Below are 26,800 nucleotides of genomic sequence, written 5' to 3'. Positions count from 1 at the left end.
ATTCTGGCCCAATGACCCAGACAGAAATAATTTTTAATAGTTATATTAAATGTGTTTCAAAATTAAAATTAACAGTCATGTGTAAAGGCTACCATGCTAAAGATAAGATATAAGACTAAAGGGGTTTTTTTTTCTTTCTTAATCAAATTCAGACACATTGAAAAAAGTCTTAATCTTCTCATCATAAAAAATTAAATGCCAAGTTAATAAGTTAGCCAATACTATATAATACAGTATTAGTCAGGGAAAAATGAAAATGTTCTATGTAAAATAATAAGGAAAATGCATAATTATCTCTGAGTACCCCATGGAGACTGAAAGACATCCTTTTTTTTAATTTTATTCACCTAAGGTAAAAGGTATTAGTCCATTCTACTCAGATGACAGGAAAAATATGAATGAGGAAAGTTCTGAGAATTGAAATCTTCTATAAGTATTAAAGAAATATGCATACATATGCTTGAATCATTTTTTTAAATGGGTATAATATATGCATATTATAGAAAGGAGATCAAGATATAGTGAGAGTGGGCAGCCTTATTTTGTCCCTGATTTCAGTGGGATTGCTTTAAGCTTCTCTCCATTTAATTTGAGGTTGGTTATAGGTTTGCTATATATTGTCTTTATTGTGCTGAGGTATGTGCCTTGTACCCCTGATCTTTTCAAGACTTTTAACGTGCCTGGGATGACGCTTACTATGTTCATAGCAACTTTATTCGTGATAGTCAGAATCTGGAAACAACCTAGATGTCCCTCAACTGAAGAGTGGATAAAGACACTGTGGTGCATTTACACAATGGAATACTCCTCAGCTATTACAAACAATGACATCAAAATGGACGAAACTAGAAAGGATTATCCTGAGTGAGGTAACCCAGACCCAGAAAGACGCACATGGTGTGTACTCACTTATAAGAGGATTTTATCCATACAGTACAGGAGAAACATACTACAATTCACAGACCTAAAGAAAATAAGTAACAAGGAGGACCCAAGGGAGGATGCTTAAGTCTCGTTCAAAATAGGAAATAGGATAGACAGAAGCTGGTGAAGAGAGGGAACAAGGTAGGAGAGGGAGCACAGAGAGAAATGAGGGTAGTGGTCAGCCCTGGGGATGGTGGGGGTGGGGGGGAGGATACAGGGGCCTGCAGAGAAAACAGAAACCATGGATGGGGCCATCTCTGTGACAATCTAGAGACCTAAATTGGGACTGGCCTCTGAAAGGATGTGGGAGTGACTCCAGCTGAGACTCCTAGTAGCAGGGGTCATGGAAACTGAAGAGGACACCCTCTAACTAGACAGGACTCCTAGCAGAGGGAGGGGAACACCAACCCACCCACAAAAAACTTCGACCTAAAATTTACCCTGCCTACAAGACGTGCAAGGATAAAGTTACAGCAGAGATTAAGGGAATATCCAACCAACGCCTGGCCCAACCTGAGACTCACCGCACGAGGGAGAGTCAACCCCTGACACAAATAACAATATTATTCTCCTATGCTTGCAGACAGGAGCCTAGCACAACTGTCCTCTGAGAGGCTCCGCCCAGCAACAGAACAAAACAGATGCTCAGAGTCACAGATAAACATTTGGGAAAGTATAAAGAGTCTTGTGGGAAAAGTGTCGGGAGGGGATACAGAAGGACCCGGAGGGGACAGGAGCGCCACAAGAAGACCAACAGAGGCAACTAACCAAGGCCCAGTGGGCCTTGTGGAGATGGAAGCCCCCAACCAAGGACCATGCATGGCCTGGACCTAGGCCCCCTACACAGATGTGCTTGATGGGCAGCTTGGTCTCTCCGTGAGTCCCCTAGTAAGGAGAGCGGCGGCTTTTCTCTGACATGGCTTCTGTTGCCTGCTTTTCAGTCACTTCCTCCAGCTGTGCTGCCTTACCAGAGGATAGAGGAAGAGGACACACTCAATCCTGATGCAACTTGAGGAGGTGGAGTGGGCTGGAGGTGGGAGGGGGAAGGGAGAAAAATAGGGGGCGGGGCTCAAAGAGGCGAGGGAGAAGGGAAGAAGGAGGGAGGGTGAGGCTGGGAGGAGAGGGGGGAGGGGCTGCAGTCAGGTTGTAAAGACAATAAATTAATTATTCTAAAATTTTAAAACAGATTATTGATTTTTTTTTTAAAGTAGTTTGAAAGATGTCAAGGGTTTAGCGGAATCATTCTATTTAAGCTACTGCAATTAGATGTTGATTGAAAACTGAGTGCAACGTTTTAATGAAGTACACGGTGCCATCGCTAATGGGAATTTACGTTTCATTGTACCTTTTATGTTTTTAACCGTAAAAAGCATAGAATATTATAACACATACAACAAAATATGCATGTAATATATATTATATAAAAGAATAACATATTGGAAAGGTGTAATACTTAACACTATTGTAATGCTTTTTAAACTTAATGAACATTGCTTAAAAATATAACTTAATTAAAAAAATAAACTGTAGCTTTAAGATAAAAAAGAAATGAAACAATAATAATGACGGTTGGAATTATAATAAAACACATTAAAAAATCATCTAACAACTTTATAAACACCCAAAATACTTGCATAGCCCTTTTGTCTCACAAATATTAAAAATTAAATTGCCAGTGTTTCATAATCATGACTAATTTTATGCTCTAAAACTAGAACTATAAAAGATCAAGGAATTTCAATAAGACAAATTTGAGTCACCCAAAATTTTCATCTGCAAACTAGCTAAATATAGCATATATGCTGTTATCCCTAAGATTAGGAACAAGTTCTAAATTCCTGGCCAAACAATTGATAAGAATTGATTATTAAGTAATAGTACCACACTGGAGAGATGGCTTAGGGGTAAAGAGCACTGGCTGCTCTTCCAGAGGTCTTGAGTTCAATTCCCAGCAACCACATGATGGCTCACAACCATCTATAATGATAACTGGTGGTCTCTTCTGATATATAGATGTACATGCAGGCAGAACATTATATACACAATAAATAAATAATCCTTTTTTAAAAAAAGAATAGCACCCAAAATGCTAAAATTGTGCAAATTTACCTGCAGGCACTCAGTGCAAAACAATAAAAGAAACACAAAACAAAACTGAACCGCACGCTAATTCTCAATGCCTCTGAGCCTCTGGGAGTTCCAAAGTGGCTCCAATACAAACAGGTTAGAGAACAGAAGGGAAGTCCAATATGAATGCGTGAAAGGAAATATTGCTTCAGTGAGAATACAAGAAACTGAGAAAGAGAATCATAAATCCTTTCACTTCTAAAACCTGAGTGCTATGTATGTTGAAGTCACTTTGGTTTTTTTGGAGAAGAGTGGTGTCCACAGTCCACAGATACACATTTGGAAATCAAGGGGGCAGGGCTGTGCAGCTGTTGTTGCAATGTCTTGCCAGTGTCAAGTATGTTTTTCCTAAGAAACCCTCACAATAAGAGGATGAACCATGGACATTCCTGAGCATGGCTTGTGAGTTCAGAAGCACCTCCCCTTCCTCCCCGGCACATCTCTCACGCAGCCATGGCTATGCTCCTCACACATCCCAGATCTACATGTTTTCTCAGGAAGGCTACCACAGCTTAGTCTGAAATCCCTCAGAAGCCCATGAGGCTATTGGACACCAGTAGAAAATTTTACAAAGCCTCATGGGAGTGATTTGAAGGAGAATCTGACCCAAGAGTCTCATTTTCCTTCTGCTCTCCTGCTTCCTGGTCAGGAAGCGTGCCATCTGCTCTAGGGGGCACGCCTACCATGAAGTCCCACAGCAATGCAAGACAATGGGGCTGAACACTCACAGACTGACACCTGTAAAACTCTGACCTCAAATAAACCTTCTCTCTTTATAAAGCTAACTATCTCGGAATGTTGGCTAGCTCACCACAAAGGCTCACCCTAGAAAGAATTTATGCAAAATGGCTGAAAGTGCCTCAGAACTCAGCTGCAGGTTCCCTCTTCATTGACGCAGAATTCCACAGCCCATCACTCCCGCCTCTGGAGCAACACCTTCGTGTGGATGTTTGCTTTAATCACACTGTGCTTTCCTTTCAACTTTATCACCTGTCAGTCTGAGATCTTTGTGACACGTGAATACCCAGTACTAGAGAATATGGATGAAATTGGTTAAAATAATACAGCATTAGCAACATACAGCAATAACGTGCTGAGAGAATAAGTTCGAGAGAAACTATTATAAGAAATGGATATTTTAAATGTCACAGTAAAAATTTAAGAGATAAACACTGTCTCGTTTCATTAATCCTTATGCAATCGTCTGACGTTACAGCTTTCTTTTGTAGAGGGGAAGCAGGGATCAGGCACGGCACAATAACCCTAAGGGCGCAGAAGTGGCGCAAATACCTTTGTGTGCCAAGAGCTCTCTGGTTGGACTGAAGGCCCATGCAACAAAATGGAAGCCATGCCTACTACTGGAAACCTAGCCACTACCCAAGGCTAGTAAAGTCATGGATCTTGGCTGTGAACTTACAACCACCACTTAACTAAATCAACGTAATTCATAGCTATAGTCTGAATGTTTATACTTATTACCCCAGATAAATGTAATTCCGATCCCTCATCAAAGAAGCCCCTCTTTCTAACAGAGTCCATGGGTGCCTGATATATAACCTAGGGTCTTCACGCTTGCATGGTAACTGCTCTATTAACTGAGCCATCACCCTAGTCTCAAAGAAATTCTTATGCATAGGACATCTAAACAGAACTTTTCTAAATAGCCTAAAAATAGTCACAAGAAACACGGACAGTGGTTAAATGCTACTAATATTTATATCCTGGTATTAGATCAGATTAAATGTAGTTTACATGAAATCTTCACCCCTCTGTTCAAAAGTCAAGAACTGAATCATCACCTGGGCTGCCGATCCTTCACCTCAGCTACAAGAGTGCTCCAGCGCTGGTTTAAATCTGCTAGTTTATCCTTCAGGAAGCTTGCATCCGAGGGGCGGAGTCTCTTTACAAAGCCCTCCCCCTTTTGATTGACAGCTATGACGCTGGGCTGGTGGCTGCTAAGGCCCTCTTCCAGTTCCTATGACAGATTGCACATTATAAATTTCCACCACTCTTTCAAACTGTTCAGATACCTTCAGTGCACCCAATATTGCAGCATCAATTTAACAGAAACAAATTCCCGAGAGGACTATTTATGTGCCTGAAAATGCCTTTTCAAGGAAGTTAATTACATTTCCAGGGACACGTGGAAATGAAAGCTATCTGGAAACTGAATCCATCCTCGTGAATATAATCAGGCAAAATATACTGACACTGACATAGGATGGCTTGGTAGCTAGAAACAAGTATCAGCTGTTTACATCCTAACAGGCGCATCATTCATATTCGGCTAAAGTAAAGTGCCCATAATCTTCTTCCAAACAAGGATACAAGAGCAACTTGTAACACACACGTGCACGCACATACATGCACAGGTGCACACACAATTATATTGGCCAAATATAATTTTTATGTGCAGCCATTTATAAAAATTCTCAATGTGCATTTTATTGAGATGCTGCCTCGGTCTGCAAAAATTTCAAAGGAACGGGTTAAGGGTTATTTTGAAGTCGAGTCTAAATACTTATCTCTAACTCAAAATTTAAAAAAAAAAAAATCATTACCATGTTGATAAGTAAGGAGGCATTTTTTTTTTTTTGCTCCCCATTAACTGCCTATAGGAAATACATTTTTAAAATGTAGTAAAGCAAGAAATACATTGTGCAATGGACGTCTGAACTTCTGCTTGCTCCAATACTCTCTTTAGAGATCTATTGTGTCAGCAGGGCTGACTCTGATGGTGTGTCGGCAGGGCTGACTCTGATGGTGTGTTACATATTTGCAAGGCTGAGTCCTATGAGAGATCCACCTTGTCCATCAAGGATAGTATACTTTCATTACAATAATCATTTAAAAAGGAAAAGAAAGAAATGAAAAAATTGGAAGGCCTAAGTGTTCAGGGCACAAAGCAGTGCTAAGTATGCATCTATTTTTCTGTCTTTGATAAAGACTTAGATATATATTTTTGTGTGTGTTATTCTGAATACAAAATTTCCAGAAGAGAAATGTCTTTTAAAATATTTTAAAGAACATCTGTTTCTCACTTTAGTGGTTTAAGAGTACCTTCTTTCTTTTAACTTCTTTAAAATTCGGATTAAAAATTGTATGGTGGCTTGTATTTCTTAGAATTTTAGAACTTGGAACTAGGTGTAGAAGAAAAGCTACAGTGATGAATTACAGTGATATATGTATATGTGAAAAAAATCAATACATTTGGTCCCAACCTCTGTAACACGTCTCAGCAACCACATCCAAACAAACAAACAAGTGGCCTTCCTGTACATCCCTGCCCTGCGAAGGGACACACTTACCAACTGGTGTATCCTGGCTTTCTCCAGGTCCAGGCTGCCATCCGGAGCACGCGTGTCTAGTAACAGGTCTTCAGCTTCAGATACCCACTGCGTGAGGTCATTGAGGTCACGACGGAACTGCCTCCATTCCTCCACAGACCTGGCAAAAGACCTGGAGCACAAGAAACAGAATCAGAGGTGCTTCCAGCTTTACAGAACTACCCGGAAGCAACTCTGCTTTCAAAATAGTCGTAAGTCAGCCAATCAAATCTCACTTAAACTGAAGAGTTTGAATTGAGTGACATCATAGCTTCTGGCTCAGCAAAATTCATTTTCAAGGTAGGCTGCATTTACTAACTCCCTTCTGGGAAATGAGCTTCGTGGCAAATGCAAAACAGTGTGTGAATCCCACCCCACCCATTTCTCTGCCCACTCTTCCTGCTTTTTAAAAAGGTTTTTGCCTTCTCTGAATTACACAGGCACTTTTGATTAATTGTAGGCATGTTGATCCATCCAAGTTTATACTCTTACCACTCAAGTACTATGAAACATAAAAATGTCATTAATTATTCTAGTCTCTTAGAAAATATGTGGTTTTAATGATGGAAGGCTTCATTTAAAGTTAAAACAAAGCAAAACAAACAAGTTAAAACAAAGGCCAAGAAAAGAATAATTATTCTAGAGCACTTACGGGAAATTTCTCACACTGGATGAAGGAATTCACAACTTAAAAATGAAAACATGGTATTTGCTGAAAGTAATGCTATAGTAAAGCATAATTAGCAGAACTGAATTAATGCAAAATAACATAATTTTAAATTGTCACATTATTACTAGCAGTAAGGACAATGAAAATTTATTGGGGAAAATTTGGTCATTTGTTTAATGAGGCAAAATGGAGCTAGTCAGTGCTTAATTGTAGGTGCACAGAGGTTGTCTAAGGGTCGTTTGAAAAGGAGAGGTGTGTGGACAGCACCAATGGTATCGAAGGTGGAGTAAAACAGCTACTGAGCTGGGGTCTCAACACACAGTACATACCCAAGCCAAATTCTGATGGGTCATTAAATGGAAATTTGGAACCACACAACCAAGATTGTTTTCCAAACATACATTATGATTTACTCACACACAGAAAATGTAAGGAATGGACACGTTCCTTACATTCATACAATCATAAAGGAAACAACTATAAGATATAATTTTACAAGAGTAAATTTGTTGTACGTGAAAGGGTACAAGCAAGTTTAAGTGCTGTACAAAAGGCTGTGAATTCTTGCACAATAAACAGAAAATATAAATAATATCCTTCAAGGAAAAACAACATTTTGAAACAATAAGTAGCAGCCCCTTGGTTTAAAAGATGAGCCACACTATAATATTGGTGACACGTTCCTATCGATGTTAGCTGGGTTCTAAATGAAGGATGTGCTTGTAAATACCACAGGCAGGGTACATTAGCCAAGAACACATTATAATACAGAGTTTCAGCCTTTTTTTTTTTAATTGCCTTCATCTAATAACCAAAAGTGGTGAATATGAAATGTCGCCCATAGGCGCATACATCCGAACACATGGCCAGCAGGTGGCGGTATTTGTGATAGTTTAGAGCCTCGCTGGAGGAAGTAGTCTAGCCACTTGGAGGAGGAGGCTTTGAGGTTTGACTTTACCCCACTTTTTGTTCTAGCTCTACTTCCTGATTGCTGATGTAATCAGCCAGCCTCCTTCCCCTGAGGCCATGTCTTGCCTGTCATGTGAACTGTATCCCCTGAAACCATAAGCCAGAACAGCCCTTTTCCTCCTTTAAGTTGTTTTGATCGGGTATTTGTGTCAGCAATGAGGAAAGTAACTATTATGTAGGTTCTAACAACAACAACAACAACAACAAAAATGTGTATAGGGAGGAACACAAGGATGTTCCCTACCTGCACCCAGAGACCCTTATAGAAATCTACATAGCAACAAAGGTCAGTAAAGTATGTTTCTTCAATGATTGAACAATCATGAATTATAGAGCTAAAAGCAAATTTCAAGAATTGGATACTTTGTTTTTGTATCTGAATACTTCCAATGTTTTAGTTGGTGGTAACTTCCCTGTTGGGTGGTACTTTTTATTGGGCTATTTCACATTGTATTTGCATTTCACTACTCTCACAGCTACTGAGGGGAAAAAATCATACCCATTTTTCTTTACCCCTATTCACAGGCTCCTGCTCAAAGTCTAGTAACCAAAACATCTCCAAAACATTCTATGAAACAGAGGGTTATAACAAGAAAATGAAAGAGCTTGTGGTTATATATGGATTCCAATTATCTGAAGCTGCTTCTGCTCTTTGTTCACATTAATCATGGTACGTAGGAGGAAGGAACATTAATAAAAATCCTTTCTAATTAAAAAAGGAGACTGCTTTTATGCCAAAATAAATAAATAAATAAACTAAAGGTATTCCTATATTATTGAGATAGTATGTTGTAAATGTTCATGTGCCTATGGTCATGTTTCTCTTTCAAGAATAAAGTTCATTAGAAGTATGTAGAAAATGGTTCCCATAGTCCTCATGGACTCATGGGCTCTTTAAACGGCCCATGAGCTTGTACTTAGGTTCCCTAGCGTCAAGAGCTCCCCTAACTCACCCGTTGTGGTCACTGTACATTCTATTCACTCGGTCCCATTTGGCATTCAGCTGAGTCAGCATGTCCCTGATCTGAATGGCTTCAGGACCAGAGGCTTCCAGGATGACATCTGGCTGCTTCTCATGAACAACGGCAATTTGCTCTCCAAGTTTGTCCAGCTGATCTTTGACATTCTGCAAACACATCATCACACAAAAGCAGAATCCAGTCAAGGAACAAAAGCAAGAGAGTCACAGATAAAGGGCTCCCTGCATCGCAGTCATATAAAATAAATGAGGCTAATTACTGTCGCGTGTGCAAACTGAGGACTTTTCTATGTAAAAATCTTATAGTTACTGAAATGTGAGAGATGGCATCACAACGTAGATGGAAAAGCACCTCCCAGACATTCAGACTGACTTCAAGGTGGGATATAGAAAGGCTTTAAAAACATTCTATGGAGGTTTACCAAAAAAAAAAAAAAAAAAAAAAAAAAAAAAAAAAAAAAAAGCTTACAACCAGAATTAGAATTTAAACACCTAATCACAGTAGCTTAAATGAGGAAATGATTTTTCAAATCCCTCAGACATGTCAAATCTATCAGAGATTTTACTATGACTTTATATAGCAGCACAGTCACGTGCTTGGAAGAAACGTTCAAAGAATTTAAAACTTTAACTTGCGATCAATATGCAGTTCCACACCTGGGTATCTAGCTAATCTTAAATCAATACGGATGACCTGACATCATTTGACACAAATGACAATCAAATTTACATAAGATTAAAATAAGAGTTCTGCTCTTGCAAATAAACGTGCTTTTATAAAAGTTTGAACCCACATTTTTTTTTTATTAAAAACCCAATATGTTGTATTCCACCAGAGAATACAGTAAGGTTTCAACTGTTTATATACTTTATCACTAATTTGGAGCAATTCAAGGATCATCTAACTAAATACAATAGCAGCTTCCCATCTGAGCATGGTGCTTCATGCCTATAATCCCAGCTCTTGGCTGGCAAAGGGAGGAGGGATGTGGGCATCAACTTAGCTTGAGCTATCCAAGGAGGCCCTGCCTTAAAATAAAAAAATAGGGAAGAGGAAGGGAGAGGGAGCAAGTAAGGGTGGAAGGGAACGTAGGTGGGGAAAAGTGACAACGAGGAAGAGAGAGGGAGAGAGAATCCGGCATTGTTTCTGCACTTTTTCTAGAAGCCATGGCTCCTGGAGGTTAGCACTTGGACTTTTACCTTCAGAGCATCTTCCTGGAGAGAGAAGTCTTCATAGACAGTGGTGGTGGTGAGCTCAGGAAAATTAAGTGATAATTCAATGTCATCCATAGTAAGTAAAATTTTATTAATTTCAACCAGATAATCTGCAGGGAGGGCCGACGATGTGATTCCAGAAGAAAGTGGAACCGTTTTTCTCTGCTGGATAGGGATTGTCTATTTAAAAAAAAAAATCAAAGAAATAACACAGACACCTTAAAACCTCCTCATGAAAGTAACCGCAAATTGGAAAAAAAAATGTTACAGGACTGTTTTATGGAAGCATTCAAGAATATCAACCAACGTTTTAAGAACCATAAATAAGGTGAATGTGATCAAAACCCATTATGTACATCAGTAAAATGTCATAATGAAGCCATTATCATAAAATTAAATAAAATCAAGTAAAAATAACATTATTCAAAATAATTTTTCATATTTTAACCTTCATGGCCACAGAAACTCAACAAATGCTATTTCAGCTTTTATCTGCTGCTACACATAAGAGATAAAGTAATACAGAACCTGTGTCATCTAAGCTTGTCTAGCAAGAAAGGACAACTACTCCTTAAGCAAACACAAATATGTTGTCAATCATAAGTTCCACATGAAACACGCTATTTTCAGATCGTTATTTCATCCTCCTTTGACAACACCCCAGTTAGATTAAATACTTGTAGGCCACGGTGCTCAAAACTAAAGCTAAATGTGTTTGCCTGCGCGTCTTATTCCTTGTGAGGCTGAGACAGGAGGATCTCTTGGTTCAAAGTCAGTGAGTACAACAGAATGAGACCACGCCTCATGGATTGATGGATTAATTAATTAACTGAGAAATGCCATAAGGGTTTCAATTGAAATAATAATCGATGTAACTTTGCAACAGTGTTGCTGAGCACAGACACCTGACGAAGGCTACTGGGCCCTAAGGGGCTGTACTCAGACCTCTTTTGCCCTAGAGGAGTTCTGGGTCCTCCACTCAGAATAAAGTGCAATCTGAGCTGCTCGGCCCTTGAGGAGTTAAAATACTTTACTCCTTGACAGATATACTTTAATAAGTGTTGTCTACTAATCTCAAGTAGCTAGTTCCCAGATACACTACGTTCTCTTCTGAGACAGGATCTCATGTACACCAGGCTGTCTCCATTCCCTATGGAGTCAAGCATGACCCTGAATCTCTGACATTCCTGCCGCCATCTCCTGTACACCAGTCCCGATAACATGGGCCACCACACCCAGTGCATGTGATGCGGAGTACCGAACGTGGGACTTTGTTCATTCAAAAAAAGCACTCTCCCGACTGAGCCCCAGTCCTAGCCCGTAGTGTTCGCTTCTATACTTTATTTTTAAGAATAGAGTGTAGATTTGATGATAACAGTAGTGACAACAAATGCATGTCTCCTCACTGAGAGATTATAATTATTTTCAAGATTTCTGTGTGACGTTAAAACTCCAGGCTGCAAGTCAATGAAGCACTTGCATGCTGTTGAACTTAAAAGCCTGTGTGCACTGAATTCTAGAATCTGATTAGCTTCTGTTCCCATCAACTGGTCGCTCCAAGAGAGCTAGCCGAAGGCAGACATAGGTTTCCTGGCTTTATCAACAGGACTAACTAAAATCATCTCTAATAAATATTACATTATTTTAACACTATATATTTCCATCTTATCCTGAAGACATTTCTAGGTATGCAATCATATGCTTAAGAAAGAAAACTCTGCGTTCTAGCAAATTTAAAAGAATGTTGGAGTAATTAACACCTCAAGCTTTGCGCCACTGCTAAATAAAAAGATTATTTTACAAAAGTTAAATATATATGTAATACGATATTTATGTCATTTAAAAGACGCCGACTTGGCAGGGGTGAGTTCACAAGAATAGGCTCACACATCCCTTTCCTCATCATTAAGGATTAAAAAAAGAAGTGTGATCCAACGCAGCTTTCTGGCCATTAACCAGATCTATTTCTCAAAGACCAAAAGCAGCAGCCGAAGCCCCACAAGTGCTTGGGCGTGGGTGGAGGGAACTGATCTCGGCAGTGGATCTCTTTGGTTCACATCCCTGGACATTACCACTAGAAACTACTGAGGCACTTGTGCAACTTGCTAACAAATAGCAAGACCGGGACTCCTGGTCTGCTCCGAAGTCTCAGAACAGGTCGTTGTCCTGCAAGGCCGTGGCGACCTGAGATTGTACAATGAGCTGAGTATGGCAGTCATAACATTATGAAGATCCAGGTTTTAACACAAACAAAAGGAACTCACATCCCTCAAGACGATCTCATCTACAACTCAGCTCGGGCATTTCTGTCTCCTCCTACTCTTTGCAAAAGCCTGGCAGATCAAAATGTGCTTTCTATTCTCCAAATAGATTTTCCCTCCCAGGGTGATCAATCAAAATGCCCTACACACACACACACACAAAAGCAAATCTGTCCTTGAGATCTGACCTAGACTTTCTTTCTGGATGATTCTTTTTCTAGAGAAGTGTACTTATAGTAGGGTGGAGGACTAGAAGGGTACGGAGGATTAGGGTGCAGGGGTGACGAGGGAGATGGCTAGGTAGGACTTTGAATCTTTTCACCACTTGCTCCTGCATCCCCGCGTTGGTGATGTGACACAGGAGTATGCCGGAAGCTCACCGGCCAGTCTGCTCAGTTAAAACTTTGAGCATTAGATTCAGTCACGCTCCATCCCAAATAAATACAGTGAAGAAAAAAATCATCTCAATGACCCTATCTATATTTTCTTTTTTCTACGTTTTTGCGTCTAGCTAGCGTGTGTGTGTGTGTGTGTGTGTGTGTGTGTGTGTGTCTGTGTGTCTGTGTGTCTGTGTGTACTTGTATTTCAGAATAGTACACCATAGTCAACAAATGGGGAAAGGCCATGTCACAGATCTTTCTCTGACAAAAGTAAAGTTCTGGCCCTGTAGTAGCTAACTCTGATTGCATATTAGAGTTCACAGCAGCACAGTAGCTCAGTTATAATGAGGCCTGATGTCCAACAACAGAGGAGTGGAAAAGGAAAATGGACGCTGGAATTTTTCAACCATAAGGAAAGATGAAGTTGTGTTAGGAGAAAAATGTAACTTAACCATATTAACCAAATTAAGCAGTCTCAGAAAGACAAGCACTGTGTTGTCTCTACTTCATGGTTCCTAGACATCATTAAAATATGTAAAGTCATAATGATGTCTATGACAGGAAAGCGGAAAGGAAACATCTAGGGGAGCAAGGGGCATGATGGGAGTAAGAGGAGGTGAGAAAGAGGAAGGCAGAAAATTGTGGGAGAGAACACGTTCAGCATATAGCACACACTTACATGAACTTCCCATTATTACTTTTAGCTTTCGTGTGTGTGTGTGTGTGTGTGTGTGTGTGTGTGACAGGGTTTCTCTGTGTAGCCTTGGCTGTCCTGGACTCGCTGTGTAGACCAGGCTGGCTATTTTTAGCTTTATTTCTTAAATGTGCCACTCGTAGATCTGACCTGAGGAATTGTGGTTTCCTGACTCTTAGACACAGATTTGGCCCCTTCTGTTGCTGTTTTTGTTGGCGTTTTATGCATCTGTTTCTTTAAGTTCTTCAAATCATGACAGTACTCACAATCTAAGACAACATAGGGAGATGGCTCAGTGGGTAAGGGCGTGTGCCACCAAACCTAACGACATGACTTTGATGCCCTGGATCCATAGGGTGAAAAGACAAACCCATCTACTTGTCCTCCGACCTCCACACATGGGCCATCACTTTTCTGTGACCTTATAACAATCAAATGGTAAACACCTTGGGTTGTATTCAACTTGAAACCTATATGTTGTTTTCTTCCACCAATGAGAGTTTTTTAAAAAATGTGTGGATATGTATGTGCATGCATGCATGCATGTATTCTTAGGTGTGCACATATACATGTATATCTAAGTGTATATATGCATGTGTGTAAGCCAGAAGATGACCTCGGGTGTCATTCTTAGGAACACCACCCACCTGCTGAGACACGGTGTGTAACTGGTGTGTCTCCTGGCCTAGACTCCACAATGAGGCTAAACTGTTTAAAAGACAAAACCCTGGGGACCTCCTGTCTGCTGCTCCACCACTGGGGTTACAGTACCCTGCCATGATGCTCAACATTTGTACATGGTTCTGGGGACTGAACTGAGGCAGCACAAGTCCTTATGCTTGCAGGAGATGCACTTCCCAGACCACCATCCCCAGTCCATAGTTTGCTGTGATTCCTACTTCCCGTGATGTGAGGAACAAGAAAATAGCTGAGAACGGAACTTTAGTTTCCTCTTTTTAGACAGACAGGTTGATTTGTAAGACTAAGAAAGAAAATATATGGAAGGTGGAAGCAGATGGCAACTTCATTCTGGATCACACAACAAGGTTCCTGCAGGCAGAGACAACCAACAGGCAGCAAGCCGAGGCCCAGGAATCCACTCAAATTCCAAAGTGATGAAATAAAACTGATTCCACAAAGAACTACTGCAGAATACAACCCTGGGGAAAGACATCGTTTAAAACTCTGCGAGGAAGCTCTTCTTTCCGTGGTATCAAAGACTGCAGACACACAGTTGAGAAAGGGGAACACAGAAGGCTTCTGTGACAAGCCCTAGCTCCACCACCACCCCAAAAATGCGACAGCCCAAACAGGAAGCCATCAAAGGGAACTCTTAAACACTCTGATAAGGATGCTGAAGTGTAGCTGTCCACAACTGATGGCTTCTGTCAGGAGTGTAGATAGAGAAGGGCCCAATTCCTCAGTTGTCTGGCCACTGGGAGTTTGACCATGCTCCAGTGAGTATATGAAAAACACACAATGGATTTGGTTCTCCTCCCTTCTTGTTTCTTTGGTGGGAGAGATCACAAGGGTGAGGACGCACCCACGGAAGGGCTAGGAAGTGAGTCTCAGGGGGTGTATGATGTGAAAGCCCCAACTAATCAGAGGCATATACAAGGCACCGGGTCCAGCCCCCAGCCCTGAAAAAGAACAGGAATTAGTTAAACTAAAAAGAAACTGAGGCGGGGAATAATACAATTTCCTGACTGGTTTGCTTGAAAGTGTCTTGTAATATCATATCACTGGCCTGGACACCGCATCTGGATAAGTTCCTTATCCGCTGCAGGGACCATCCCATCATACCTTGAGCTTGTTGTACCGTGTATGCAGGAGGAGCAGCTGCAAACGGATCTTTTCTTTCTTACTGTCCTCCATAGGTTCGTGTAACAAGTGCTCCCCTCTCCGTAGAACGGCCTCAATCTGGCCTCTCTCCTCATCCATCTGAGTGTTTAAAGAAAAAAAAATTTTTTTTTAACTAAAAACAAAAATGCACACAGAGTTAAATATTCTCCATTGTTCAGGGTAAGAACTAAGCAGAGACAGACAGGGCAGTGTGCATCAAGCCTGAATGACCCAACCACACGTGAGTTTCTTTAAATACTTTATATTTGAAAATAAAAATATCTCAAAGCTAGTTTCTCACACCTTAGCTAATGACTGCCATTAGACAGAAAGTCGGGATTCTTTACTATCTTCAGTATAATTACTATTTTGTTTGTTTGTTTTTTCCTTTGAGACAAGGTTTCCTGTAGTCCAGGCTATGACCGCCCACTCTTCCTTCATCTGCCGCCCCAAGTGCTGGGCTTAGAAGAGTGTGCCACCACACTGGGTTGTACGGGAACCTCAAGCATTACACAAGTCACCTGACAACTGTGACAACAGCCCTCACAAATCACATCTGGATTCCTTCCTTACACGTGGTGTGTCAAGCAATGTAATCCACATTGTTAAAAACAGAAAAAATATTGGGCGTGGTGGAACATGCCTCTAATCCCAGCAATCAGGAGGCAGAGACAGACAGACCACTGTGAGGTAGAGGCTAGCCTGGTCTACAAAGGGACAGCCTAGGGTACTTAGAGAAACCCTGTCTTAAAAAACAAATTAATTAATTAATTAGTTGGTTAAAAAATAAAAGACTGGGGGAAAAAAATAAGAGTAGGATTTACAAACCACCCACCTTTTCCTCATCATTACTGGAGTCCAAGTGTTTTTCCACAACTTTCAACGTGTTTTCTATGTCACTTTCTAGCCTTTCCCAGTCAGAGAAAGGCCCGGCAGCTTCAACAACTCCAGCATGGTCCAAGCATTGGTAGGATGAAGGGACCTGGCCAATCTGCATCTAGGGAAGGAAAAGAGGAGTCTGCGAGTGTACTGTTGACTTGACTTCCAAACTCATCCTGAAAGGCCTGCATCACACCAGGAAGCAGCATTTATCTGAAATAACACTAATGTCATTTGTCACAGAGCAATGATTTTTTTGGGGGGGTGGACAATCTGGACTTTTCTGAATTACACATTTTTCAACCTGGAGCCAGGGACATGAGATGCATGCAGCCAACCGTGGCTGCCTTGAAGTACAGTATGGCTGATGCCAAGGTGAATCCCCTATATACAGGAAACAAAGTCATGACCTAAGCCATCCCTGCCTTGGTCATGAAAGGAACCAGGGCCAGTCCTCGCCCAGTGCAAGGACAGCCTAGAGAACACCTCGTGTGCGTGCTCACCAAGAATTCCCCTTGGAATTTTTGATACTCAAACGTCAAAGAAGATTGTATTCCAAAATGCCACATTTTCACATGTCTATACAGAAACAGAACAAAACAAAGTAAAAATAAAAAATAAAAATAAAAATAAGTAAAGAGAAGTAACATCCAGCGTCAGGCACGTATGAGGAAAGGTACATCCCCACATCCTGCACAGACTTTCTACTGACCCATGCTGAAAGTATCTGAACCAGCCCTTGTACAACTTCTGCAGCAATTCAGTGAATTCTAAAATCTGATGCAAGCAGAATAGTAAAGAGGGAGCCAGCAGATACAAGTAAGATGACTTTAACAAACACAGCATTCCCAAGGGCCCAATAGTCATAAAATTAACCCAGGACATCGTAACAGACCATAGAATGTTACCATTAAATTCCATTTCAAGGGAGCATGTACAAAATGATATAAGAATTTTATATTTTATTATCATGCATCAATGAGTAAACATACTTATGCAACAGAATAGCTTGCAAAGGTCATTCAAGGGACAATGCTAGTTTTTTTCCTCCGCTCTCTCTCACCCCACTCCCCTGCATTGGTTTTTTGTTTTTTGTTTTTTTTAATTCTCAGGAATCTATTAAAAAGAATAAAATAACTTAAGTCAGACAACAAGGAGACAAAGCCAAGATTAAAGAGGATAAATGCTAAAGCAAGGTCTTGCTGTGTTTCTTTAAGTCATAGATAAGTATATTCCTGGGCATGGAAAGAAAATGTGGTGCACTATACCAAATATTTTAAATTATAGCAAGGTTAGAGAATGCCTATTTCCTGCACATATATAAAACAAATGGTCTTTTCTCTTTGTCATTTCAACATATAACTGTCAAGAGGTTAATTATCTAGTTTTTTTAAGTGCCATCATATGGACATAGCTGAGATCCTTAAACACTCAGCATCCCGTGATTCTCAGAGCAGGCACCTAAGTTCCACTGTTATCTCCCTCTAAACTGTGAAAATAGTTTCATCATTTCCACTTCAGATTGCCTAAAGCTCCTACTGTGTGCCAGGCCTTCCTTGAGAACTCTGCAGTAAAATGTTTCTCCGACTCCCCTCTTAAAAGAAAGATGAGAAGAAAAAGAAAGAGAAAATAGGAAAGATACACAGGGAGCTGAAAAAAATAATAACATAGTAGCATAAATACCATTTGTAAAGATAGGTGTTATTCATGGCCCTCATCTTAATTGATAAAGCTCCTTTTTTTTTTTTTTTTAAGACATATACCCATGGGGAAAATGGTATTCTATAAAAATGCAAGTACTCACCTGGGCACTTTTGATGTGCTGGGACACCTTCTCAAAGTTCCTGTTCAGCTCAGCTAATTTTGGTTCTACAAGTTCCCTGCTGGCATTTCCACGTGCGTTCATCAAGATGATCGCCTGTTCACGGACGTTCTCAACCTGGAGGCTGGCATCATCCAGTTCAGACAGTAAACGCTGATGGTGAAAGGAGAGAGACAGACAGAGACAGAGACACAGAGGGAGAGACAGAGACAGAGAGACAGAGAGAGAAATTATTCCAAGGAAAAGTCAAAACTAAACATGGGTGTGATGTTTACTACGAATTAAAGGTATTTAAAATAAATATCTGGGGATGCTAGGAAGAGGTCTCAGTACCATCAACCAGAGGGAGTGCTGGTCATTGAAATCCATGGGATCTTGGTCTCACCCACCATGATACATGTTAAATAGTGAACTGCATGAGGACAACATGCACGCCACTAATAGCCCCAGAGAACATGGCAAATCACTGCATGGGACTCGTGAGGTTGACTACCTTCACGATCTCTTCCTGTTTACTTGCTGGTTTCTTTTCAATCTCATCCAACAGAGCTTCAGCTTGATAAAGCCAGGTACTGATGTGAGCGACATGTCCATCGAATATCTCCAGCTGATGCTGATGGTTCTACAAGGAATCAAATGACACTGACTGAATTAAATGAAAGAGTAAGGTGATAATCTTAGACGGTATTGAAAGGGCCATCCAAGAGCACACTGTATGGTGCGTGATTATATCCAACAATGAGCAATTGTGTTGGCTACATATTTTCAGTTGGTTTGGCTTGGGTTTGGGGATTTTTGGAGGATGGGATGACTGCTTTACAGTTCTAGAGACTGAACACAAGGCCTCACACACTACACAACCGAATACATGCCCAGCCCTCTTCCTACTTTTTTACTTTGAGACAGGGTTTCATTGAGTAGCCTAGGCTATCCTTGAATTTACTATGTAGCCCAAGCAGACCTTCAGCTTGTGATCTTCCTGCCTCTTTTGAGAGGCAACGGGGTGATGGTATTTTGAGACAGAGTTTTGCTATGTAGGTTGACCTTGAATGCTAGATACTCCTGTCTTGGTCTCTCAAGTCCTGACATTATGGGGATGCACTTCCATGGCCAGATTTATGTTTCCCTAAAGTTATACGGGTAGTAGGTCATGGAGGAGAATGTAACCCTCTGATCAACTGAGACCTAAGCAAATGACCTTATCTGCCCTACATGCTCTAACTGAAATTGAAAAAAAAAAAAATAGCCAAACAGATAACTTATTCTTTTATCTATATGTATCTATTACTATGGAATTATATGAGTTAAATAAAGTCCTATCTGATGTACCAGAATAAAATAATAATTTATAAATGATAACTCTCACTTCAGAGATTAGGGCTGCCATATGTTTATCATTGGTAGAAGGAAGACCCTATGAAAATATAATGGTCATAATGACCATAATCATAAAAATATTAATGGGATTTTATAATGACAAAACATGTTTTAAGTCATCTAATCATCATAAAATCATACAAAGTAGAAATTATAATATTATAATAAATAATATAATATAATTATAATAAATAACATGATAAAATTGTAATAGATGAGAAAAAGAAAGAATAGAGCTTTAAGCTCAGAGGTTAGCACTGCCTGCTCTTCCAAAGGTCTTGAGTTCAATTCCCAGCAACCACATGGTGGCTCACAACCATCTATAATGAGATCTGGTGCCCTCTTCTGGCGTGCAGACATTCATGCAGGCAAAACCCTATATACTAAATAAATAAATACAACTTTCAAAAAAAGTATGTTTACTAAAATATTAAGTAAAACAGCTCCTATGTGTAACATGAATATTGTACTATCATAGAGATACTATAAATTCTTCCATTTGATATCTTTTCAATAAAATATACACTAATAAAATTAATTCAAAAGCAAAGCAAAACTGAGGCACACAGGAAACAGATTTGAGTTCTAATGAGGGCTATATGCTTTAGATATAATTATGAAGAGAAGATATCACCACCGGCGTGTTCTGGCAACATACCAGCAATGTGTTGCACCAGTCCTCGGTCCAGGTGCGGACTCGGCTCCAGCCAGCATTGAGCACACAGAGATTCTCTTCTAGAACAGACTCGCTACCCAAGACCAAGTGCTGAAGAGAAGCACTACTCTCTGTAATGGCATTTAAGTCAACTTTTCTCTTCTCCAGATCCTTCAGAATATTCTAGAAAGAAAAAACACACACACACCAAACCCACTTGACTTTCAGAACATAATCATTTACCTCATCTTATGTGTTTTGTTTTGTTATTTATATTTTCTTTTCCAGTAACATAAGAGTCTATGATTTCCTAGATAACTTGCAATCCCTTAATGGTTTATAAAACTCAACTCACTGACACATTGAGAACACTCAAAACCATAATGAAAATCAAGAAAGACGTAAGAAATTTAGATGTGAGATACAGCTTAAGTAAATGAGGGGAGGGCCAGTAAGACACAAGCTTTGGACTTCAGTTTCATATCATACAGTGGAACATTCCAGCTCTGGAAAGGATGACTGACAGGAACTCATACGCAAATGAAGTGTTACCAGGAAAGAGCCCATTTACAGAAATGCACAGTGTGCCAAACTATGCAAACCCTCTCCAAAGCAGTACCCAGAGGCATCTGTGTCCCCAGCACTCCTCCTGGCATTTTATCTTTTTAACACTGTTGCTCCTTTTCCCTTTTTTTTTTAAAGATTTATTTATTTATTTATTACATATACAGTATTTTGCCTGCATGTACTCCTGCCCTCCAGAAGGGGACACCAGATCTCATTATAGATGGTTGTGAGCCACCATGTGGTTGCTGGGAATTGAACTCAGGACCTTTAGAAGAACAGACAGTGCTCTTAACCTCTGAGCCATCTCTCCAGCCCCTTTTCAAAACATGCTGTTCAGCTTTATGTTTATTTATGTGTCTGTGTGTGAGCACACATTTGTGTGTGTGCCCATGAGGCCAAAGGCATCAGATCTCCTAAACCTAGAGTTACAAACAAATGTTGGTCCTAAGAGTGAAGCACTACTGGTCTTCTGCAAGAGCAGCAAGCACTCTTAACCACTGAGCCATCTCTCTGGCCCAGTAGTACACTTCCTTAAATCAATGTTTAAAGCAATTATTTCAAGGAATTCAAGTTCTGTTGTGAACATAGCTTTTAAAAAAAATCATATTTCAGAAAAGATACAAATCACAAATCCACTGAGCTATATGATCTGGGGAAAGAGCGGGGAGGGAGGGGAGGAAAGAAGGCCTGCAGAGAAAAGAGAAACTCTAGGCAGGGGCATCTCTATGACAAGCTGGAAAGCTAAGTCAGGGTAGGCTCCTGGGAAGATGAGGTGACTCTTGCAGACATTCCTAGTAGCAGGGGCCAGAATGTCTGAGGAGGACACCCTCTAACCAACAAACTCCTGGTGGAGGGAAGGGAACACCAACCCACTGACAAAGACTTCAACCCAGGGTTTGCTCTGTCTACAGGATCTGCAGGGATAAAGACAGAACAGCTGGAACAAAGATTGAGTGATATCCAACCAATGCCTGACCCAGCCAGGGACCAACTCCACAGGAATTAGCGAACCCCTGACACTATTAATAGGGCTCTGCTTTACTTCCAGAGGGGAACCTAACAGAGTTGTCCTCTGAGACGTTCCTCCCAGCAGCAATTCGAGACAGATCCTGAGACTGACAAGCAAACATTGGGCGATGCTAGGGAGCCTTGTGGAGAAGTAGGGGAAGAATAAAAGGACCTAAGGTGAGAGGAACTCCACAGGAGGACCAACAGAAGCTAAAGGCCAGGAGGGCCCAGGAGGGCTTGCTGAGACTGAAGCACCAACCAAGAACCAGGCATGGACTGGACCTAAGCCCCCTACACAGATGTAGCTCAGGCTTCATGTCGGTCCTCTAGTAAGGGGAGCGGGGACTGTCTCTGATGTGGACGCTGATGCCAGCTTTTTGACCCCCCTGGAGGGGATGCTTTCAGGCCACAGGGGAGGAGGACACACACAGTCCTGATGTGATTTGATGAACTGGGGTAGTGAGGGCTCCCCTTCTCTGAGGAATAGAGGAGAGGAAGGGGGAGAAAAAGAGAGGGTAAGAGATGGGGCTATGACCAAGACGTAAAGTGAATATTTAAAACTAAATTTAAAAAATAATAATAATTCCTGAAGAATATTTTTAAAAGTCACAAATCCACAAGTGAGTAAAGGTCTAAACACTGCCTTGGTCATGGCACTTAAAAATGCATTTAAAAGGCACTCAGACATTTCCTCTGTGGATTCTTCACCAATGTGAGAAGAAACGAACAACAACAGCAGCCATGCTTTGTTAGTTCCGACTCTGCACTCCTTCAGTGGCTATGTACTGACTGACGAGAGCCGGTTTTAAGAACCATCAGAAATAACTACAGATGAGTGATTAAGTTGAACTAATCTATACACGATCCTAGTGGGTTTTATAATAGAGTCCTGAAAATACTATTGAGTCTATGGAATAATAAAACTCCCACTTAAATTCACAAATAAAAATGCCACTTAAAGTTTAATTTTAAATGTTGCACATAATATTTAAACGATGAAACTGAAATGTTTTTAAATGTGTAGAGTGGATGGGTGGCTACATCTCACACCAGCGTTCCTCCCCCTCCCCTGAGGAGAATGTGCCGTGTGATCTGTGTATTCCATCCTCACAGCAAGTCTGTAAAACAATTGTGGGAATTCAAGAGTGTATTTCAAGAGAGGCAAGTTTATCATTACTTATAGTCTATATTTAAAAATGATGTTTAACAAAAAAATGGAACATGTGAAACCAGAAAGAAGTATCATCAAATATTAATACACACAAGTCAATATCAACTACATTACATATATACATACATACATACATACATACATACATACATATTTGTGTATGTGTACACATGCACGCATGCACACAGGAGTACTGTTCAAATGGTTGGTTTTAGCTGAGCATAGCTGCACATGACTGTAATCCCAGCATTTGGGAAGCTGAGGAAGAAGGAGTGTTGTGGATTTAGAGCCAGCCTGTGATACACAGTGAGTACAGGCTAGCCCAGGCTCCAGAGAGAAACCCTCATCTGAAAACAAACTAACTTACTAACTAACAAAATTGTATTTAAAATGTTCTTCCCAGAACAGAGAAGCATGAAACAAAGTAATAAAGAAAATTCAAGCTAGTGTCCACCCAGATCGTCCCAAACAAGCGCTCCAGATGTGACACCAACAGTGCGACCCAACTGAAACTCACCTTAGCCCAGGAGATTTCTGTGTCCAGGTCACCAGTCACACCTTCTGAGGCAGACTTCTGCACTAGTTCTGCCTCTGTGGCAGAAAGCCATTCAGAGAGGACAGCGGCCTCCTTCTTCATCTTCCGGGACAGTTGCGAGGCTCTTTCCAGGTCCTGCTTCCCTTCTGTCACCTATATAAGGGGGGCAAGGGCATGGCAGTGAGTAAGACATGGTACGGTGCAGTTAAAAGCCACAACACTAAATGAAGCGCACGTGAACGCAGACTCTAAGTGATGGACACTGTTGAGCCCCACCCTGCTTCTCAAACTCTGACATGCCCAAGAGGCTGTACAAGCATCACAGAACTTAATGCTAACGAAGATTTGGGTATCAAGAGGAAAGTAACTCATAGCTCAACTTATAAGGATGCACACTTTTTCTCAATCTCCTCAGTGCATGTTAAGGGCATCTTCTGCAAGGGACCATACAAAGTTGTGAGGCCTTTACCTGATTATTCATTCCTTTTCTCTCGGTTATATAACTATTCCTTATTGGTAAACATTTTAAACAGTCTCATGACACACACACACACACACACACATACACACACACACACACACACACCACATACACATCAACTTTCCTAAAGACTTACTTTCAGGAAGGTACACACCTTTAATGACAGCACTCAGGAAGCAGAAGCAGATGGATCTCTGTGAGTTCGAGGCCAGCCTGGCCTACAAAGCAAGTCTAGGACAGCTAAGCCTACACAGAGATGTCTCGAAAAACCAACAGTAACCAAACAAAAACAAAACAAAACATCCTACTCTCTACTTTTACCATATGATCACAGCTATTTTCTTAGAATGAGGTACTGGTCTCTGACTTCTCTTGAATCCCTCACAACAGATCAAATGGACATTTTGAAGTGACCACAATAGTCACAAAATGAATGACTGAACTCATCCTTGAAATACTACCTTCCTTAACTGCCTGTCACATCTTGTTATCTTGTTATATATTTTAAGGTTACTTTTGCTAATTCTTGACACTTGGTCAATGGCCTCCCCTGACCATCTCCTCTCCCAGATAATCTCATCTGAGTCCTGAAAATTTTACCACCCACATGGAGATGACTCACAAAATCCACCTGCTCTGCCCAGATGTCCTCCTCAGATCTAAGTGCCTGACATCTCTCTCCAATGGAGTTAGAATGACAGCATATCAAAAAATAGGCATATGGTTCTACATGCTTCTCTTTCTTCTATCACGCCAATGTCCCAGTATTGGGACCACAGTCACCCATGGAAGCAAACCTACACCATAAAGGACATGCCCTACCTGTCCCTGTCCTCCACAACCAGACTAATGTACCACCAAAACCTTGACATCACCTCCTACACTGGTGTGAAGTCAATCTACTACATCTCCACTGCCACAAATACTCAAGCCCCCATCATTTCTTAGTAAGAGCACCGGAACTTCCCAGCGGAACTCCTTACAGCCGCTCTTGTTTCTCTCAGTGCAGCTTCCAAACTGATCTACAGGCTGGAGAGGTGGCCCAGTGACTAACGGCACCTCGTGGGCAAGCAGTAGAATCCAGGCTCAGTCCCGACACTGTGCAAAGCGCCTGACATAGTTGCACATTCTGAAGCCAGCAGCTTCAGAAGGGAAACGGAGGAATGCTCCACATCAAATGACAGAGCCAGACACTTATATTCCCTCTGGCCCCATGTGGGTCTGTCTCTTCTTCCCAGACATGCACCATGCTTTCTCCTGCCACAGGCCCTTTCCTCAAGCTGCTCCATCACCCTCCCCTGCTTTCACCATGGTTATGCCGTGCTATCTTTCAGATCTCAGCTTACGTAGTGCTTCCTCAAAATCTTCCCTAACCCAAGTCCAAACCTAATATTCAATCAGCATGAAAAACTAAACCACCACCTCAGCTGGGTGTGGTGGTACACACCTTTAACCCCAGGACGCGGGAGGCAGAGGCTAGTGGTCCTCTGTAAGTTTGAGGCCAGCCTGGTCTACATAGCAAGTTCCAGGACAGCCAAAGCTGTATAATAGAGAGACTTTGCCTCAAAAAAACAAAACAAAACAAAACAAAAAACCAACAAAACAAAAAACAAACAAACAAACAAAAAAAAAAAAAAAAACACCACTACCTAAACCAGTTTTCAGTATTGCCAGGTTTTGTTTTCATTTGTTCTCTGGGATCTGAGTTTTGGGGGCAAACTCTCAAAGGCAGACGACAATTTTTCTGTGGGATCCAGTCAGGTAGAGCCAGTCACAAACATGGCCTACCAACTCTAACACCCATCCACTAAAGGATACAATAGAAGATTTGAAGTCTTAGTAGACTAATAAGAACTACCTACCACCTAACCTTTACTAGATCTTGACGATGTTAACATACTATTCAATTTACCTCTCCAAAAGCAAATAAGGTTTATGATGAAACTAATTACTCTGCTGAGTGTCCTTAGAATGACTTATAAAATATCACTAGGCAGGGAGATCATAAATATTATTCTATACTAAGTATTTTTAAGTGTTTATATAACTACTAATGATTATACTATTGCTGTACATGTAAAGAATAAAATATGATAGAGATTGAGAGAGGGAGAGACAAAGAAGTAGAGAGATAAGAAGGGAGAAGGAAGAAACGAATGTCCCACCTGTGCACCTAGGTCATTGTAAAGGACCTTCAGAGAGGTCAGCTGCTCATCCATGCCTTTTGGGTTGTCCGTCTGTTGCTTCTGGACAATGTGCCTCCCTGTTTTGATGACAGTTTCGACTTCCAGTTTGACTTCACTCAAAGTTTTATATAGTTTCTTTAAAAGAGAGAAAGGGCGGGGGGAGTTTATATCGTTAACAGAAAATCCCCAACTGGCATCAGTTCAGGGCACAGCTTCTGTGGCTGGACAGCTGCACCTTCACCCAGGACACCAAAGGACACATTATCCGTCTCCAATGTGGCTTGAAGGTTGAGTTGGGTGGAGTCAAGGTTGTAATGCTTTTTCAAACCAGATAAGATCATAAACTAATAAGCCTTGTGTTTGGTTAAATATAAAACAAGACGTGTGTATTAGATGTCAGTAGAAATCCTAGGTAAGCATTCATCATGAACCTGTTTCCTTCAAAACCTATGGGAAGTATCAGACTGAAAACAGGACTGTAGAGTCTGTAGAGACCATGGACTCTCTGTGGAGTCACACTGTAGGGCTGGCAGACTGCTCAGTGGGAAAGCACAGGCATACTATATGCATAAGGTCCTTGGTTCAGTTCACTTCACCAAAAGAATATTGTTTTAACCCCAACATTGTGACTAGAAGACAGTTGCCCCTGGCAGTCTGTGCCTGAAGGAATGTGGAAATCCTCCACAACAAATGTAATTTACATGCTAAAAATATACATAACACTTTAAAGGA

General features: G+C 40.9%; 1 protein-coding gene across 8 annotated transcripts in view; it reads right to left on the bottom strand.

Annotated features, from left to right (window-relative positions):
* UTRN (utrophin) overlaps positions 1-26,800 on the bottom strand; it is a 490,767-nt gene that overhangs the window by 272,425 nt on the left and 191,542 nt on the right. For all 8 annotated transcript variants that reach the window (XM_084777015.1, XM_084777016.1, XM_084777011.1 and 5 more), the window contains 11 exons: positions 26,048-26,203; positions 23,384-23,554; positions 20,124-20,303; positions 18,582-18,710; positions 18,071-18,241; positions 16,223-16,384; positions 15,349-15,486; positions 10,196-10,390; positions 8,970-9,142; positions 6,360-6,510; positions 4,851-5,026 (listed from right to left, as the gene is read on the bottom strand). In XM_084777015.1, coding sequence (XP_084633141.1) covers positions 4,851-5,026; positions 6,360-6,510; positions 8,970-9,142; positions 10,196-10,390; positions 15,349-15,486; positions 16,223-16,384; positions 18,071-18,241; positions 18,582-18,710; positions 20,124-20,303; positions 23,384-23,554; positions 26,048-26,203 — 1,802 coding nt within the window. The remainder of the gene's footprint in view (positions 1-4,850; positions 5,027-6,359; positions 6,511-8,969; positions 9,143-10,195; positions 10,391-15,348; positions 15,487-16,222; positions 16,385-18,070; positions 18,242-18,581; positions 18,711-20,123; positions 20,304-23,383; positions 23,555-26,047; positions 26,204-26,800) is intronic.

Source organism: Acomys minous (assembly GCF_964271855.1).
Source record: "Acomys minous genome assembly, chromosome: 3".
In the NCBI taxonomy this organism is placed as follows: Eukaryota; Metazoa; Chordata; class Mammalia; order Rodentia; family Muridae; genus Acomys; species Acomys minous.
The sequence above is the reverse complement of the archived record's forward strand: the minus strand, read 5'-3'. Positions and strand labels throughout refer to the sequence as shown.